Below are 16,910 nucleotides of genomic sequence, written 5' to 3' on the forward strand. Positions count from 1 at the left end.
AAAATCTTATGAAGGTCATGACGTGCAAAATCTGAGTGTTCCTGAAGTTAAGGGGTAGGGGGATATCACTTCAACAGGTTTTAAAAACAAAGATCCTAAAATTAAGGAGCCTTATATCTAAAAATAAGGATACCTAAGATACTACCTACCTACTTCTACCTAAGTGGTAGAATCAGCCATAATCTTGTTAAAGAAAGAAAGCTGCACCAATTTTAATGAGATGGGGATAATTTCCAGTATGTATTTTTATAGATACATTTATTTTTTAAAACAGAAATTTTTTTTTTTACTAACTTAAAAAAAAAAAATCTGATCCAGAGATATTAATAAGAGTAATAAAATGGAGGATGCATTATTATTTCAACAGCTAGTTTTACTTTATTCAGAAGCAAATTCTAAAATCCTTCTTTCTAGTGGACATATGCACATTTATCCAATTTATCCCAAGTGCCCTTTGCTTCTTTTCTGTGCATTTCTCCTGTGAAGACCTTGAGAAACCAAGTGCATACAAATTAAACTTGAAAAAGACTGTCTCCTCTTCTCTCTGGGTTTCCTATACTGCCAGGATTGATAAACCCTGGATTCCTGGATGCCACTGCAATAAATCCAATAGTTAATAAACATCTGATAGCTAAAAAATTTAACTGATGGGTCTCAGAGCAACCTGGCCAAGTGGAAGGTGTCCCTGCTCATGGCAGGGGGGTTGGAATAAGATGATCTTTAAGGTCCCTTCCAACCCAAACCATTCTGTGATTCCACGATCCATGCAGTAATATCTCGAAAAGATTAGGTCACACTCCAGTGCTCAGGCTCTGCATTCTGTGTCATTTCACTTAATTTCCATGGCACAGTTCATGCTTAATAAAAACTTAGAAGCAAAATGGAGAAGCAGTTCGAGTTCATTTGGAATAATGACTAACAATAATTGATTTTTTAGTCTTCCTTTTTGAAACAAGGTGAATTTTATAAAAAGCACCATCCTGTATCGCAGTTCTGCTCAACGTTTCTGTGAAGCATCTCCCCACCAACACTCACGCTTTCCACAGCAGGGAGAGGCACCAAAACCATTCCACTCCTCCTCCCCAGCTCTTAAAACTGGAGAGCCTGAATTTGTGAAGTCAACAGGAGCCTTTCTTTCCCGACCAGCCTATGGATCAAGCCCCAGGGGAGCAGGTGGAAGCGGAGCCAGGCACACGGATGAATGAAGGCTCGAGCGCTGCCAGATCCCAAGCTCTGACTCACAGATCCCAAAAGGCACAGACTTTCTCTCCCCCTGAACACCACACTGTATCAGCAGAATTTATTATAAGTCTAAATTTGGCTGTGACACCTCACCCTCTGGTCTCAGACTGTGGCGAGGGAGCTCTGTCAGGGGTGCCCTCATCCCTTTGACGGCTCCCACAGGTGCAGGGCACCCTCCTCTGGATTAGGCTGTTCCACTGGGATGGAAGAGAGAGATCTCATCTCCTGCTTCTGGTAGGCACCTTCATTTAAATAGTTTGCCACAGGGAATTGAAAAAATAAACCTTTTTTTTTTTTAGGTCAAGATGGGAAGAGACAAATTGACTTTTCCTTTCCACTCTCCTTTTGTTTTGAAGGCAGGTTCCTGATTAACATGCGGAAAACACCACGGATGGCTGGCCATTATTTCTAATGATTGGGTTTTTTCCATATTCTCCAACTGGGCTATTTTTCAAAACACATTTGCCCTGTTGGTGCTTACTTTACTAGAGAAGTCCATTAGAGTTCTGCCAGTGTGGGTAGGTGCTGCAGCTTATTAATCCAATTTATTGTGTCCTAATGTCAATCACTGGAATGTTACTGGACAATGCTCACTTCTCAATTAAGTGGAATGCATGTAGAATCCTGATATACTGAAGAATAAATTTAGCAATGGGGAGGCACCCTGTTCAGAGGAAAACCCAGACTTTTGCAGTCCTATAGATGCCATTTGAAGTTAACAACTTCCATCAGTGTCTAAGGAGCAGTCAAGGACTGTGATTGTTCAAAGAGTTGCAGCTAATTAAAACTATCACAAAGAAAACCAGAGAGAGAAAAAAAATACTCCTTTGTTTTGAACAGTTCTTACATGTATAATTCCATTTGTAATTAAGATTTGTATTGGTTGTCAAAGGGCACCGTTGAAGTCTAAGCTATAAACAAAGCCTTTGTCTTCTTATTCCTTTGCAGCTTGTAGAAAGTTTATCTTTCATTTGTTTCACATTTCATTATTTAAAACAACATGAAACATATTTTTACACTTTGGAAAGCTGATGAACAAATGTGAACATAAATATTTATTTTTAATTTAGGTGTTGTAGGCTGCTTTCCTCTTCAAAATGTGTCAATCTCCCTTAAAGTATCAACATCAAATATTTAAGAGCATGTTTATTTTTGTTCCACTTAGAAATACTTTTGGACAGCGCTCAAACTTGCAAAGTAGGGTTAGAGCTGGGAGACAAAGGAGCTGAGAGGGGATAAAATTCTGTCTTTCATCTGACTAGTGAACCTGGGAAAAAGCAAATGGCTGTATGTACAGTGCTACCACAAGTATCCAGCAGGACACCCTACCAGGATGGACTAGAACATTGATTCCATTATCCCTGTGGGTCCAAACCAGAATATTCTGTGACTCTGTGACGTCTTCAGCAAAGGTAAATTCTGTCCTGCAGCGAAGGGCACGTCCCAAGCTTTTATACTGCCCAATTCCTACACCCAGGGCACGGTGCACAGGGCTGATTACACCCTGAACACACAACACCGTTTCACCAGTGCCAGAGGAAATGGAATTTGCTGGGAAATCCCCCAATTATGCCACCAGCAAGAGCCACACTTGAGCCAAGCACAGGGGACCCATGGAAATGGTAGGAAACACGGTACTGCAAATCCAGCCTGTAACACGTTCTGCTCCGTGCTGGATGGGCTGTGGGCACCCAGTGCATCAGCAACTTTGCTTCCCCTTGCTGTTGAAACAATGAAAAAGTACTCTGGGGCAGGGACTCAAAAGAAAAGGGACTCAGCATTAATGCTGAGAATCAAGTAGCTAAAATTCCAGCCGCTCTCCACGAGTGAGAGAGACTCCCCCACAGCCCCAGGAGCACATCCAGCTGCTCCCAGAAAGGCTGGAATGGGCAGAGGTGTTACCTGGTTAAATTACCTGCGTGTATCTCTCTGCACAGAAGCCCAGCAATTGGACCTATTTCAGGAATGCTTGCTGAAGCGCTGTCCTTTCACTGTGCTCCCTGCCTGAGCCTGAGGATCAGTTTAGCTCTAAGGATTTCCAGGAAGTGGCCCTTGCCTGTAATTTTCCTTGGAAGCCCATTCTTCGGAATAATCTACCTTGCCATGAGGAGCCTTGCTGTTCCACCCAGCGCTCCCTAATTTTAAATTTCACTCCATTACCCTTTTGTAATGTATACAAAACACAACAGCATTTGGGGGCCTCACAGCTCTTTCAGTGCACTTCCTAAACCATCCCTGGGGTGGGTTTTTGGGGGCACCCGCAGGTGTTTCACCCCTGGGAGCACCAGGTGTGGGTCATGAAAAAGCCACAGCTGTGCCTGGCTGTGAAGCCTCTCCTCTCCCTGCTGCTTACACCCCTCTGGTAGCTGCAGACAGCTATATCACGTTCTCCCACACTTCCCAGTTGTCACGTAACGGAGCGATGCATATTTAGTTCAATTAATTTTGTTCCATAAATCAGTCCCTCCAGCTCCTTAATCATTTGCTGACTGCTTAACAAATGCATTTGGATGGAGAGACACTAATGCTAGAGACGGCAAGACTTTTTAAGGGAAATAAAAGCTTTGTGTAGACAAGACACAAACCTGCCAGTCTTGTACCCTTCACTTGGATGTGGTTTTTTTTCCGACGGAAAATCTACGCTAAAATATTTATCAGCCTGTAAAAAGATCATCATTGAATTTTTCTTGCAATTAGGGAAACACAAACAGTTAAAATAGAATAAAATATGTGCTTCATCTGAAATGTTATTCTTCTCGCTGTCAAAAAAGTAACAACAGGATAATTATTTTATTTGAACTAAAAATTGAAAATGAAGGTCTGGCTTTTTAGAAAATGGAAATCGGGTTTTAAAACTCAAATGGGAAGCGAAAGAAACGTATTTTCAGGACTGAAAAAAATTGTTATAGGAAAATTCATCTATATGGACATTAAAATATGCACAATAATTCCAAAGAAGCAATAAAATGTGACCTAGATCTTATGTTTAATGTTTCCTGTTTGTAATTTGTCAGGGAAAAGTAAGGGGCTTTAGAGGCCATAAAAGCACGGTCAGGAAGAACCACAGGAGAGGTTTTTTTTGATTCTGTACAAAAGGGGTATTGGTGACCTGAAATTAGGGAATAAATACTCAAGTAGAAAGGACTTCACTACTCCTTCAGACCATCTGTTCTCTGTTACAGACAACCCATGTTCTTTAATATCTTTGGGAAAATTTATGGAGCCCCACTTAAAATGAAGGGAGCTTATCTTGCCATCCCTCCCCTCTCCATTTTCTCTCAGCCCGTTGACCAAGGACATCCTTCCAAAGTTGGTTCCAGCCCTCTGATTTACAATCTAAATTTATTTCGGTTATTTACAACCTCCTGTAATTTATGCCCAGTTGGTTTTGGGTCAACACTGTCCTTCAGCTTAAATGTCTCTGTGGCTATTTATCTTCTTAAGTACTTTTAAAGAGCAAAAACACAGGCCTCTGTTTTGGTAGGGAAAACACATGGGGCTTTCTCAGCCCCTTCTTGAAACACAGTTCTCCTTTCCCCTGACCATCCCAGCAGTGCTTCCTCTGTACCTGTTCCAGTTTGGAACTTAGGAAAATGGCAATCTGACATGCCTTGCCTCCAATTCTGTAGGATGGAAACAAGGATTCTCTGTTTGCCTCTCCTGCACATCATCCTAGAATATAATCTGATAATGACTCATGTGATTTGGCTTGCTAACAGGTTTTTTTAATAAAGGGTTTGCCAAGAGACACAGTCTAACAAAATGCAGGTTTCCTATCTGCTACTGTTCAGTCATCTGGGAAATTCCAATTATTTCATTAGTGGTGGTCACAGCACAGCCACACACAGGCTGAATCCTTGGGATACACACAATAGCAGAGGGAAGATGCAGTGTTTAAAAACCTAAGTGGGAAAAGCTAATGGATACTGCAGAGACAAGAAAGAGTACAACACAACTGCATTTGCAATTGTAACAGAAAACTGGTGCTCCAAGGTGAAGATAAAGGAATCACCACTTAATTAAGAAGCAAAGACAAGTTCTCTTTTCATGCCCTGAAAGATCAGTCAGCCCTGGGAGAAAGACCCTGCTCCAATACAGTTTAGGATATGCAATTTAAGATATACAAACCTGAGGTGTGAGGGCAGGCGATATTCCCCAATCTTTATGGAAAGTAGATGGTTTAAAATGCAAACACTGAGACGCCTCCAAGCCTTCCCAACCTTGCAAAGACTATAAAATGTAGGAACTGAAAGGCCTTTGATAAGGAATTCATTTCAAATAAATTAAATGGTTAGATGTCTTAGTTTCTCGGTTTTCACAAAGGTCTGGGAACCTTTTAAATGATTTTCATTTGCCACTGTTTTATCAGAGCTGTTTTAATCATTCATTTTTTTGGACTGCATTTTCAAGCAAAAGCTCAGTCCTATGTAATAACAGAGGGAAAAAAAAAGTGATATATGTCTCATGTGTTAATTCTCATTACTGTGATAACCTGCCTCAGAAATCCATGAGAACCAGACACATTAATACAGGTATATTATTTCCCAGGTGTTTCTATTCATGCCAGGCAGCCAAATGTTTACTGGGTAGTAAAAAAACTGGTGCCCATCGGTGTCCATGTTGGATACCAATCTTGGATATCCAGCTTGGAGCCACAGAGGAGTCTGCTGAAGAAGAGGAACTTTGCTTCCTGCTCAACTGGAGGCAGGAAACTGCCTGAAGACAAAGCAGCAAGTGAAGCTTGAAAAGCTTATGCAGTTTTTCCCTGGTGGTCAAGTGGAGTTGAAGTGCCAGGGTTATCAGGAAAAAAAATCTTCTGTAACGTCATTTTGCTGTCCTGGAAGATAATGCACATTCTTACAGCGCTCATCAGAAGGCAGATGGAATGATCTTAAGCTCTGAGGCAATAGTTGCATCCACCTGCCAGCAACAAACTAGTAAGCACTGAGCAAAAAATATATGCTTAGACTTGCTCTGAAATGGGTCTTTTTAAAAGTGCAACATTATATGGATCTTTGATATCTTGGGAAATCTGTGTATGTGCTTTCTTCCTCCTGAGATTCATTTCTAAATCCAGGGCAACGACACAGCAACACACACACAAAAAAATCATGTTTGTTCTTTCAACTCTATACTGCACTTATTTTCCATCAGAAGTCTTTGGTGCCTGCTATAAATCTGCCCAATACTCCATATCTCTCTGATATAGGCAAAATCTCTTTAGTGTGTTTTTTTTTTTTTTTAAACCCTGCTGTGAAACACAAAGGCCTGAACATTAAAGCTGTCAGACTCTCAAGCCAGAAGAGGAAAATAAAAAGGGCAAGAGGGTGCTTATAGATGCCTAGCCAAAATCCAAACCTGGTCCACATACACAGCCAGCAAAAGAGGCACAACAAGGCTGCTTCTGTCATGGAAGATGCCTCTGGCTTCTCAAAGCCAAGCACCATTTTGGGTGGTGGAACACCCAATCACAGAAGGTCCTCAACTGTCAGAGCCTCTGGTTATGCCCAGCTGGGGCAGTTTTTCCAAATATTGCCACAAAAAAAGGGCAGGACTGCTCAATTAGCCCAGGCAAGACACGATTTGACACTGTGCCTAAAAATACTGAGCATCACCAGCACTTAAAATCTCCATGTGACAGCGAAACTTCTGCACAAGGGTGTTTCTCAAATCACCTTCTGCTTCTTCTCCTGCTATATCTTGCTCTTTGAGAAAACCCCCCTCACCTCTTCCCTTGCACTCCCTTTCTGCACTGTCAAAATAAAACACAAAATAAAAACGTGGTAATTTTCTAACACGACACACTTTTACCGTGCTCGACTTTGCCGTCAGCGACGAATCCTTGATGATTACGATAACATGGGCAAGGAAATCAGCAATGTGGCTGCTGGCACGTGCCTTCAGGGAGCAGCTCTGAGGCTGCCAGCCCACTGCAATCCCAGAGGCTGCTGGGGGCTCCCAGAGGAGGGCACGGGACGATGCCCTTCAGCGACAGCTCCGCTCCGCTCTGCCACGCCTGAGAGTGCCCAAGGCACGGCCCGCGGTCCCAGGGGTGGGAATCCAGAGCAGCAAGAAGGAGGCTGGACCCACAGGACAGCACAAGAGCTTATTTATAAAACACCAACTCTAAACCACCTCCATAAAACAGAAAATGGAACGACAGAAAGGACTGTAGCGGAGGTAGAAATTAAATTCTAAACCAAACAGGGAGCCAAGTCACACATGTGAAGGAGACTCCAGGTATATCAGCCATGACATGCTGCAGGGCTTTCCCCCTGGGCTCCCCCAGGAGCAAGAGGCACACAGAAGACTTCCCATCACCAGCAGCCCTTTCACCTGGCCATAAAGCTGGATCTGCCTTCCCTTAAGGGGACCCCACGGTTTCCCTGTTGGGCTGATGTGGGGACGATTTCAGGTTGGCTGTATCACCAGTACAGAATCACTTAGGTTGGAAAAGACCTTTAAGATAGAGCCCAACCAGTAACCTAACAGTGCCAAGTCCACCACTAAATCAATCCCTGAGTGCCACATCTGCACATCTTTCAAATACCTCCAGGGTTGGTGACTCAACCACTTTCCTGGGCAGCCTGTTCCAACGCTTGACAACCCTTCCCACGAAGAAATGTTTCCTAATATCCAATCTAAACATCCCCTGGTGCAGCTTGAGGCTATTTCCTCTTGCCCTAGCACATGGGAGAAGAGAAAGCACAGCAAGACCCTGGGCCTGACTCATCCATAAATCACCAGAGCTCTGGATAGCTGTAATTTGCTGTGAATTTTTCATGCTGAAATCAGCTGTGCGCTGCAGGCACGGAGCCAAATGGAAAATAAACCCATGCTCAGGAGTCTCCAAATGCCCTTATCTTGGTGAGACAACACAGCGACCTCTCTGAGCTAGAATTTGATTTTAGGTGCAGCTCTAGAGAAATGAAGACACTGAGCTCTTCAGGAGCACAAGAGGCTGTGCTTGGGTCTCAGAAATACTCTCACCTGCCCTACTTCTTTCCCCCTTTCTCCAGATTCCCAAAAGAAGTGATTTATTGATGACTGCTTCCAGAACTGGCAGAGAAGAGCAAGGACATAAGTGTTGAACACACAAGCAAGGATCTGTAGGGATGGAGCTGTATGGGAGACTGCAGAAGCTGTAGCATAAAGGAAATGAAATGTCTTTAACTTCCAAAGTTCTCTTGCCAGATGGATCCATAATTAAATCATTTGCACAACAAATAAAAGAACTGAAGGTTGCTAAAGTTTTTAGGTAACTGCTTATTCTCACTCCCACAAAAAAGTTAATGAGATGTTTTGGCTGAAATATTAAATGATACTTCTGTAAAGCTATTCCAAAAGCCTAAATTTAGAGTTTATTGTTACAATGCCACAGATGCTGCAGATGGCTAAGGGACCCTCTCCTGTTGTTTTATCATTACTTATTAATACTTTTTAAAAAAGGTATCAACAGTAGAATTTAGCCAGTTTCTATGTATCTCTACCTCTACTCAGATTTTCATTCACACTGAGTTGAACCTTATTCTACAAGTAATCAGCTTCACTGACTTTTAGAAACTATTCTGAATAAGCCTTTTCTTCTGTCATGGCAGAAGACTTAAAATTGTATTTACAGAAATTTAACTGAATGAACTTTTGCCACTCTTAGCCATGCACTGGCGAAGAATATTTTTTACTGTAGGATGAGAAGTTTTCAGTCCCCAACTCCTTGATGGGACAAAATCTGAACAAGCCCAGGACTGCCTGACGATATTAATGCATCTCCCAGGAACTGAAGAGAAAAATGATATCTTAACTTGCTTGACATTGAAAAGTCAAAATCATCCAGAGTTTCAACCATCAAATTAAAACTGACGACTGAAAGTGCAATCATCACTCACTTAGCAAGTTCATCTCTCTGACCCACAGGTTTCACCTTAACAACCCTATTTGATGAGACAGACTTGAGTGGGTTACAAAAGAAGGAAGAATTCGGCCTCAGAAAGTGGGATTTCTGAAATCACAACTTCAGGAGGGTAGAGTCAAATTAAACCCCGGTAAACCTCAAGCCTGAACTTTAAAACATGAAGAGCAATGATCAAAAGCAAAACCTGGCACCTACCCACTTCAGCCAAAGTCTTGATGCATGACTCCACTGAGGCTTTCTGCGTTGGGTTTGGCCAGGTACAGTTGTAAATTCTAAAAGCAGACTGCAGCAGCTGAATAAAAACAGGCTGGTGTGTCTGAAAACAAAAAGATAAACATGGAATTTTTACCCTTCAGGATCTCCCCACAGCTGCCCTAGGGTCTGACACAACATAAACCAAGGGGTTTTTAGCTTATAGACTGATGTCACAGCTCCATTAAATTCTCTTTGAAGTTTAGGACTGGTGGAAACAGAAATCAATGCTGCACCTCTAAAAAAAGGCCAAATCATGCAGTTTTTCCTCAGAATGACAGGCAAACACAAGAGAGAGTAAGAAGGACAGGGGAATCTTCCCAGTTCTCAGGTATGTGTCCCTTCTGTCATGGGACACAGCACTTCTCTCACACAAATACAGAGACAGGCCATTATTCTGCAAGGATCCCCCTCTAACGAATTCAACAAGAGCCAGATGTAAATCTGACCACACTGAGCTGTCTGCTGGTTCAGAGATGGAAGTGATTAAATTAAGTGTTTTAAAGAGGAATTAAGCTGCTAGTCAGTGGTGTGAGAAGGGACAGAGACATTAAAGGAGGATGAAAAGATACAGCATTCCTATGCAGGGAACAGAAGGTATCTCATTAAAGGACCGAATAACATATTTGTCTGTGTCTCTTTTCCTTACCTGGAGGCTGGTGCTGTTGTCTGAAAATGGAGAATTGAAGAAGCCACTCACAATGTTCATTACAGGCTCAGTGACATATTTCTCCAGAGATGTGTCTGCGTGTTTACGATCCGTGGTCGTGTTGCAAACCTGAAGGGAAGAAGGAGGAAACAAGGGGATTTAGTTCTTTTCAATGAGCAAGCCTTTTTGTCTTGTATTTATTACAACACATCTGATATTTCTTCTTAATATAAAACCGAATTATTTTTATACAAATTCTTTCAGGGATGACTATCTTAGTACTCCAGCTGTATTTGGGAGAGCTTATGTTTCTTCATGGAGGTCCACGTTGTCTTTTGAATTCCCTTCTCTTCTGGACTAGCTCTTTCTGGCTGGCTGTCTATTCTCTCCCACACCATGAAGAAAAGACCCCCCCCTAAATCAGCACACTGCAAGCCACTTACACATTTAGACAGATTCAAGAAGAAAATGGACCTTTCCTCCCATTGTGGGGCTGGTTGGAAGAAGCTTTAGAGACAGATGAGACATAAACAACTGAGGTTAGAAAGATTTCATGTAGTGTTTAACTTCTCTTTACAATTACTCACCACGATTGGGTGGCAAAGGCGAAGCGGGGAAAATTTAAACATTTTTTCAGGAAAAACGTTTAAGAAGAGGTAAAGAAAGGAAAGAGCACAGTCAGTACAGCAGCCTTTAGGATTGTACTGCAAGACAGGCAGCATTACTTAGGGAAGCCACATGGGGACAATACAAAAGCCAAGCTAAAACAATGAAAGAAGGGAATGGATGGTACCAGGACAACTCTGGAGCACAGAACGATGATTAAATGGTGGGAGGACGTGGGAAGGTTTGTACAAAAGATTCCTGAAGACTCCCTTTGGTGCAACACTAAAAGTTTGTTGCTACATAAAGATGTCACGCTTAAAGAAAGGAAAAAATTACTGGGGTGGATTACATCCTTCAGTATCTCCTTTATTTCCCTTCAGCACTTGTGAACATCCACACAGAGTCATGTTGACTTTGCATATGTCAGTGTACAGAGTACTGAAAGGAGTCTACAGAGAGTCAAACACAGTGAGAAAGGCAAGATGTGACAAATAAGGAGTACAGGCTGTAGTCACACTATGTCTTCAACAGCCTTTAAATAAGCAGTTCTAGTCATGTTTAACAAGAAATGAAGGCAAAGTTGTTTTCTCTTTCGCCAAAGACGACTGCAGCGTTCTGGGGGACCTATGCAAAAGCAGAATTTATTTTGTGTACAGACTCCTGAGGGAGCATGGCATTACTGCCTGTGCCTTTAAACACACAGTCACGACCCTGAGTGGTACACACTTACCACTGCATCGCTCCAGGGCTGGGGCACTGAAGTCCAGAGAAGCTGAGTGAATTGCTTAAGGTCACAGAGAAAAAGTTGGTGACAGAAGCAGGAAGATAACCCACAGCACCTGAATCTCACACGGGGCAAAGGTTCTCTCTAATTACACACTGCCACTGTCACACTTGGAGGCTACAGGACAGCAATTTCACCAGGAAATGTTTTAAGGAAGGTTACTGATGTGACATCCCAAAGCACTCGTGTTCAGGGAACACAGAAGCACCTTGGCTCTAACACACAAGCACTGTCATGTGGCAGGCAGAGGAATAACCAGAGATATCTTGAGACCTAGAGAAATGAGGCATCTCGAGGAGCTTTGCTTGTCTGCTCATCTAAAATGTGTCACACAAGTCATGCCTCCACGTAGTGCATTTTTTATCACCCCAGGAAAGGAAAGATCTTGGTCAGAGAAGCAGCAGTGGCTAAACTGAAAGAGCAAACTCTTCAGCCCTTGGGTTTTGGGGAAAGTGTGACACCACTATCACCCCCAATCCTCACGAAGGTAAATGATTCAGTTAATAATCAAAACTTGTCTCAACAACAACAACAAAATGAGAGATCATAGAACTAAAAACCTCTCAAAGTTCTTCTGCTTTTAATTCATCTGCATGCCAATTCTGGCTGGAACCAGCAGCTCTGAGGCTCAGCACTTGCAATCCCAACGGGAAGACAGGGAGCTGCGCGCTGCTAGCACGGCGAATTCAGAAATCACCAGAACTAAATTCCAAAACACTTTTAAGCTTTCCCCTTTCAGTTGCCTGAAAAGCAGAGCCATGTGTGTGGGGATGCCACTCTGCTCCAACAGTGGTCTGAGAAATTCCCAGCGCAGAAGCAATTTGGAAATCCTCTCATTTGTTCTCATCCCTCTGCCCTTTGGGGACTGTAAGATCTTTCTCCGTGGAAGAAAACCACCCCTGAAATGCATGAAATGGAGATGAGGATTGAGAAAACAGTGTTTAAAAAGCCCCTTAAGAGGCTTTGGGACCAAAACTCAGATGAATAATGCTTAAAAAAAAATTCTGCAGTGAAAGCCAGGGTGTCTTTACAGCTGTCAGATCCTGCTTCTTCCTTTAATCCTGCTCAGACTACACAGCTGCTGACTTACAGGCTGGGCCACACGCAGGAAAGGGAAGCCTTTCCTTCAGCAGCAGCAGCAGCAGCACCCACTTTGCTCAGTGCAGCGCTGCAAAGTCACACACAGGAGAAAGTAGGTTGGCAGAAGCTGCAGGAACAGGGTGCGTTTGAAGGCGCGACTGCTTTTGGCAAACCCAATTTACACACGAATCCGCCTCGTGCCTGCTTTGCAATGTATCACATTGTTGAAAGGAAAATGACAGTTGGGGGCTAAATATTTCCTTCCTCAATCCAGAAACAGACTAAAAAATTTCGTGGTTTTTTTTAATACATAACTATATACATAACTATATATATATATATATATATAAAACCCCAGAAGGAATCCAACCTGAGGATAACACACTCTGTCTTTCACCTTAGTGCTCTCTAATAACAGACTCAAGCTCAAAGCTCACAAACTCACCCACTGACAGGCATTTGTAGCAGCTAAAAGAAAAGCATTTCCCCTTCCCCCACGCAAAAGCATCCCTTTTAGCTCACTGGAACACAGAGGATCAAAGGGCTCTTTTTCTAAATGCTTTGAAAGCTATTGTAACATCTTTCATGAGGCTGACAGCCTTCTAACTGTCCTGATAGCTACAGAACGCTGATGTATTTATAACACATGGGCTCTGTCTGGGCTCCAGAACACCAAACCTGAACAAATACACTCAATAACCTGGAAAATAAGCCTGTACACGGGGAGCTGGCTGGAGAGCAGGACAGGCCAGAGCACTTCTGACATGCTCTTTTAGCCATTAACCAGGAAATAAAGAGGACTAATTAGGCATCTGCCCCGAGGGCTCTGCAGGAGAGCAAAATAAAACTGCTTTTTGGCCACCCGGTACCAACAGCACCTGCACACAAAATGCAGTGCTAATCACACACTCAGTGTTCACCTCTGAAGGCCTGGAGTTTAATTTCTCCTGTGAGAAGGGAATGTGAAAGCCAGCCCGGTGCTTGCTGCCATCAGGACAACCCTGTGCATCATTTAGCACAGTCTCCAGGCTCAGGAGGGGAAATGTGGACAGAGCCCTCTTTTTACACGTCTGTTTGTAGCTCAAGGGCACAGAAAATTGGTCACGTTCAAGGGCTGGGGAGGAGGGGATGGTCTGTTTGGAGGGTCAGGGTCAGGACACGTCAGGAAAAGGCGACCCAGAAAGGGAATTAAACAGGAGAAAATACTTCTCGGGGTAAAACCAGCAAGGTTAAAAGTCAGAATGCCCCTCCAAGGATGGTTCTGATCTTAATTTTCAGCAGAGGTTGGTTTGTCCAGAAGGGCTTTCACTTTATAACACGTCCACAGAGGCAAGACAAACAGCAAGAAAACAGGGCTTGTCGAGGACTAATTACTGCTGAAAATGGCTACCAGCAAAAAGAGAGAGCACAAACATCCCTACCTTAACCTGCTCCCAGGGAAGGAGAGAAAAAGGAAAGGAAAAACCCAACCATTTATAAGTTTCACAGAGCAATGAACAGCTCCCAGTGCCTATCACAGAGCACAACTGTTTGCATCATTCTTCTTTTAGCCAGAATTCATAGTATTTTCTCCCAATAGGTCTCATAGAAATTATTTTGTGGCACACTATTACTTTTGGGGTGCATGTCGGCTGCAGGAGTGAACTGAGATTCTTTAACCTTTTTTTTAATTTATTTCAACAAAATGAAGAATGCAAGAAGCGAGAACTTCAGTATTATAAAATGCAGTGGACCACAGAGTGGGAAAAGATAGGCAGGTACTATCACAACATGCTCTATAACATCTCCAAAACACTGTCCAGCATCAAGGATCAAATACAGCCCAGCAGCCACCAAAAACCTGTGGCAGAAGTGAGATTAAAGAGGGAACATAAGCCAAAGAACACCTTGGTCCCTGATCCTCACTGCAACAACAAAATGAAGGAAGAGATTACAGATGTGGGGGTTTGTTTTAGTCACAACCATAATGACATGTAACACACGCTCTCAAAAGATGTAAAGGCTCTCAGCCCTGTACCTGCACTCAGTTTATTTTCCTGGAAGGAAAGAGAAATATGCCCTTTTAGAAAGAGAAGACTGCTAGCAATTAACAGGTTAAGTGATGATAAAAACAACAAACCACTCTTAGCCTACTGTCGACCGTGCATAAAAATAGTCAGCAAAATAAAATAACTTCACCAAATACAATATAATATTTAACATGTTGTGAAGCTCACCCTTGCCATATCAACAAGGAAGTTCTCAAATAGCTTCCAGATATGGTTACTGGCGTAGATTTCTTTCATTTCCACTTCAGTGTCCACGTAACAGTGGTTAACAAAATTAACATAGGCAATTTTCACCTGCAGGAACAACAGGAACACAATCAGTATAAAATGGAACAGTAAAAACAATTCTATCTGCAAAAATATTGAAGAATAAAGATGATCCTTCCAGTGCCAGCAAACATTAATAACCACAATAATGTGTATGTTTGGTACTGAAGATTTAAGTAGAAGCACGGCAGCACATTGCCTTAATGGACTCACTGAAAGATCACATGAAGAAAAATGAAGAGGTTTTGCAAACATTCTCACTCTGATGACTAAACCCCCACGAAAAAACCCAATAATAATTCTGATATTTAATATGATATTAAAGCTAGAAGGGTCTGGCTCCAAATCCAGGAGCTGTCAAAATGCAGGACACCCCTGCACTCGCTGGGTTGACTGTGGTGGGTTGATGCCTTGTGACAGGGCTTGCCAAATATAAAATAAAAAGTCTCTGGCAGAGCTGGGACTGCAGTCCCTGTATTCCCACAGTGCTAATGCAGCACTCTGGGATCTAAATGAAAGAGAAAGGTTGTGGAGCAGTGGGACTGCAGCAAGAGCAGCACGAGGCTTCAGAGGAGGACTGCAGTTGCAATGCTCTCCAGCATTTTAAGTCTGCTTTGCACACAGCATAAAAATGGATAGCCAGAGCCTGAAATGTATAGAGTAAATATAAACATATGCAGATACACTGGAAATTTCCTGTCACGGTCAAAGGAGATGAGATAGTTGCATATGTTTAATGCAGTCAGGAGAAAACTCAGATCAGACCTTCAGGTTTCATTTGTTTGGGCTTTTTTTTTTTTTTTTTAATTGGCATCTGTTGAAATGAACGTTAGGAGGAACTTCTGAGCAAAATCAAACATTTTTCTTTTTAATATAAGAATCAGTTCATCACAAGGGGACTTTTCCACGGCACAGAGGGAGTCTCAACGCCTGCAGGTCCCAGTTCAGCTGCCATGAGCCCCATTTTTCCATCAAATAACATCCCAGCCCTACTGAAGCGTGACAGGTAGTAGCTCCAGAATTGTGCCTCGACATGCAGCGAGTAAAAAACATTTGCTGGACTGCAATTAAATTTAATAAAATGACATTTCACCTCAAACTCTTCACTGACTTCATTTCCAACAAATTCAGGCAGCAACGAAACGCTGCCTTCACCAACCACTCAGCTGGGTCTTCACAGCTACAGCCAGAAGTTACGAGAGCATTAAACCCTGACACAGCCAGAAAAACAAAACAAGGTGTGTGGCCTGAAGGGCTGACAACCAGAGCATAAGGGAGAAGGAATTTTCTGCTAAAGAGAACACTATCTTATCCTTTCTCACCCATTCACCTGTTTCCAGCCCATTTTCTGTGCAAATATTCAACTTGTCAGTACATTATAAACAACAAAACCTCGAGTCTCTAAAAAAAACCGCCACGTCTGCTTTGCCGTGCCGTGAATCCTACCTCAGGAATGCAGTCATCGTGGGTCACCACCCTCACTATATCATCCAGTGGCAGGAGGGAATTGCACTTGATCTCTGTGTAGACGTTCTTTCCCTCTGTACAAGCTGCCAGCAGCTCCACCAGCGTGACGTGATACGCCAAAGGGCCGCTCTCGTCGGCTCGGTCTCGCTCCGAACACATCATCTGGAGCAGGACTGGGAATGACGCTCGGTCGTTGTAGAATATCAACACATCTTCACCGCCATTGATCAGCTGAAAGACGTATCAAAGTTTTAAGCACCCTGCACTGCAGTAATTTTGGGGCTGAGCAATCTTAAAAGGTCTTTTCCAAGCTAAGGGATTCTATGATTTTCTTGATTTCTTATTTCGTTCTATCTTTAAGGATGCAAAGACTGTCTAGCAAAAAGAACCACCACCCCAATGACCAAACAAAACTTACCCTGGGGTGGCTTACCAAATGCACATTTCAAAAGAATATCCAAACTTCTGCTCTTATCCACACATATGCAGATCTGGAATAACTCACCAAGGAGCGAGCTAATGCAAGGTGAACTTGAGGTTTAATTTCTATGTAGCTCTGTTTTACCTGAGATGGTCTGCCATCCTTACTATTCCTACATTCTG

The 16,910-nt window shown here is 42.8% G+C and overlaps 1 protein-coding gene across 1 annotated transcript in view; it reads right to left on the reverse strand.

Annotated features, from left to right (window-relative positions):
• The window catches only part of ITPR2 (inositol 1,4,5-trisphosphate receptor type 2), a 230,833-nt gene that overhangs the window by 116,204 nt on the left and 97,719 nt on the right, over positions 1-16,910 (reverse strand). The window contains 4 exon segments of the mRNA XM_050325375.1: positions 9,350-9,470; positions 10,056-10,184; positions 14,742-14,867; positions 16,287-16,538. Coding sequence (XP_050181332.1) covers positions 9,350-9,470; positions 10,056-10,184; positions 14,742-14,867; positions 16,287-16,538 — 628 coding nt within the window.

This window comes from Myiozetetes cayanensis, unplaced genomic scaffold, assembly GCF_022539395.1.
Source record: "Myiozetetes cayanensis isolate MyiCay16 unplaced genomic scaffold, myiCay2020 scf3, whole genome shotgun sequence".
Lineage (NCBI taxonomy): Eukaryota > Metazoa > Chordata > Aves > Passeriformes > Tyrannidae > Myiozetetes > Myiozetetes cayanensis.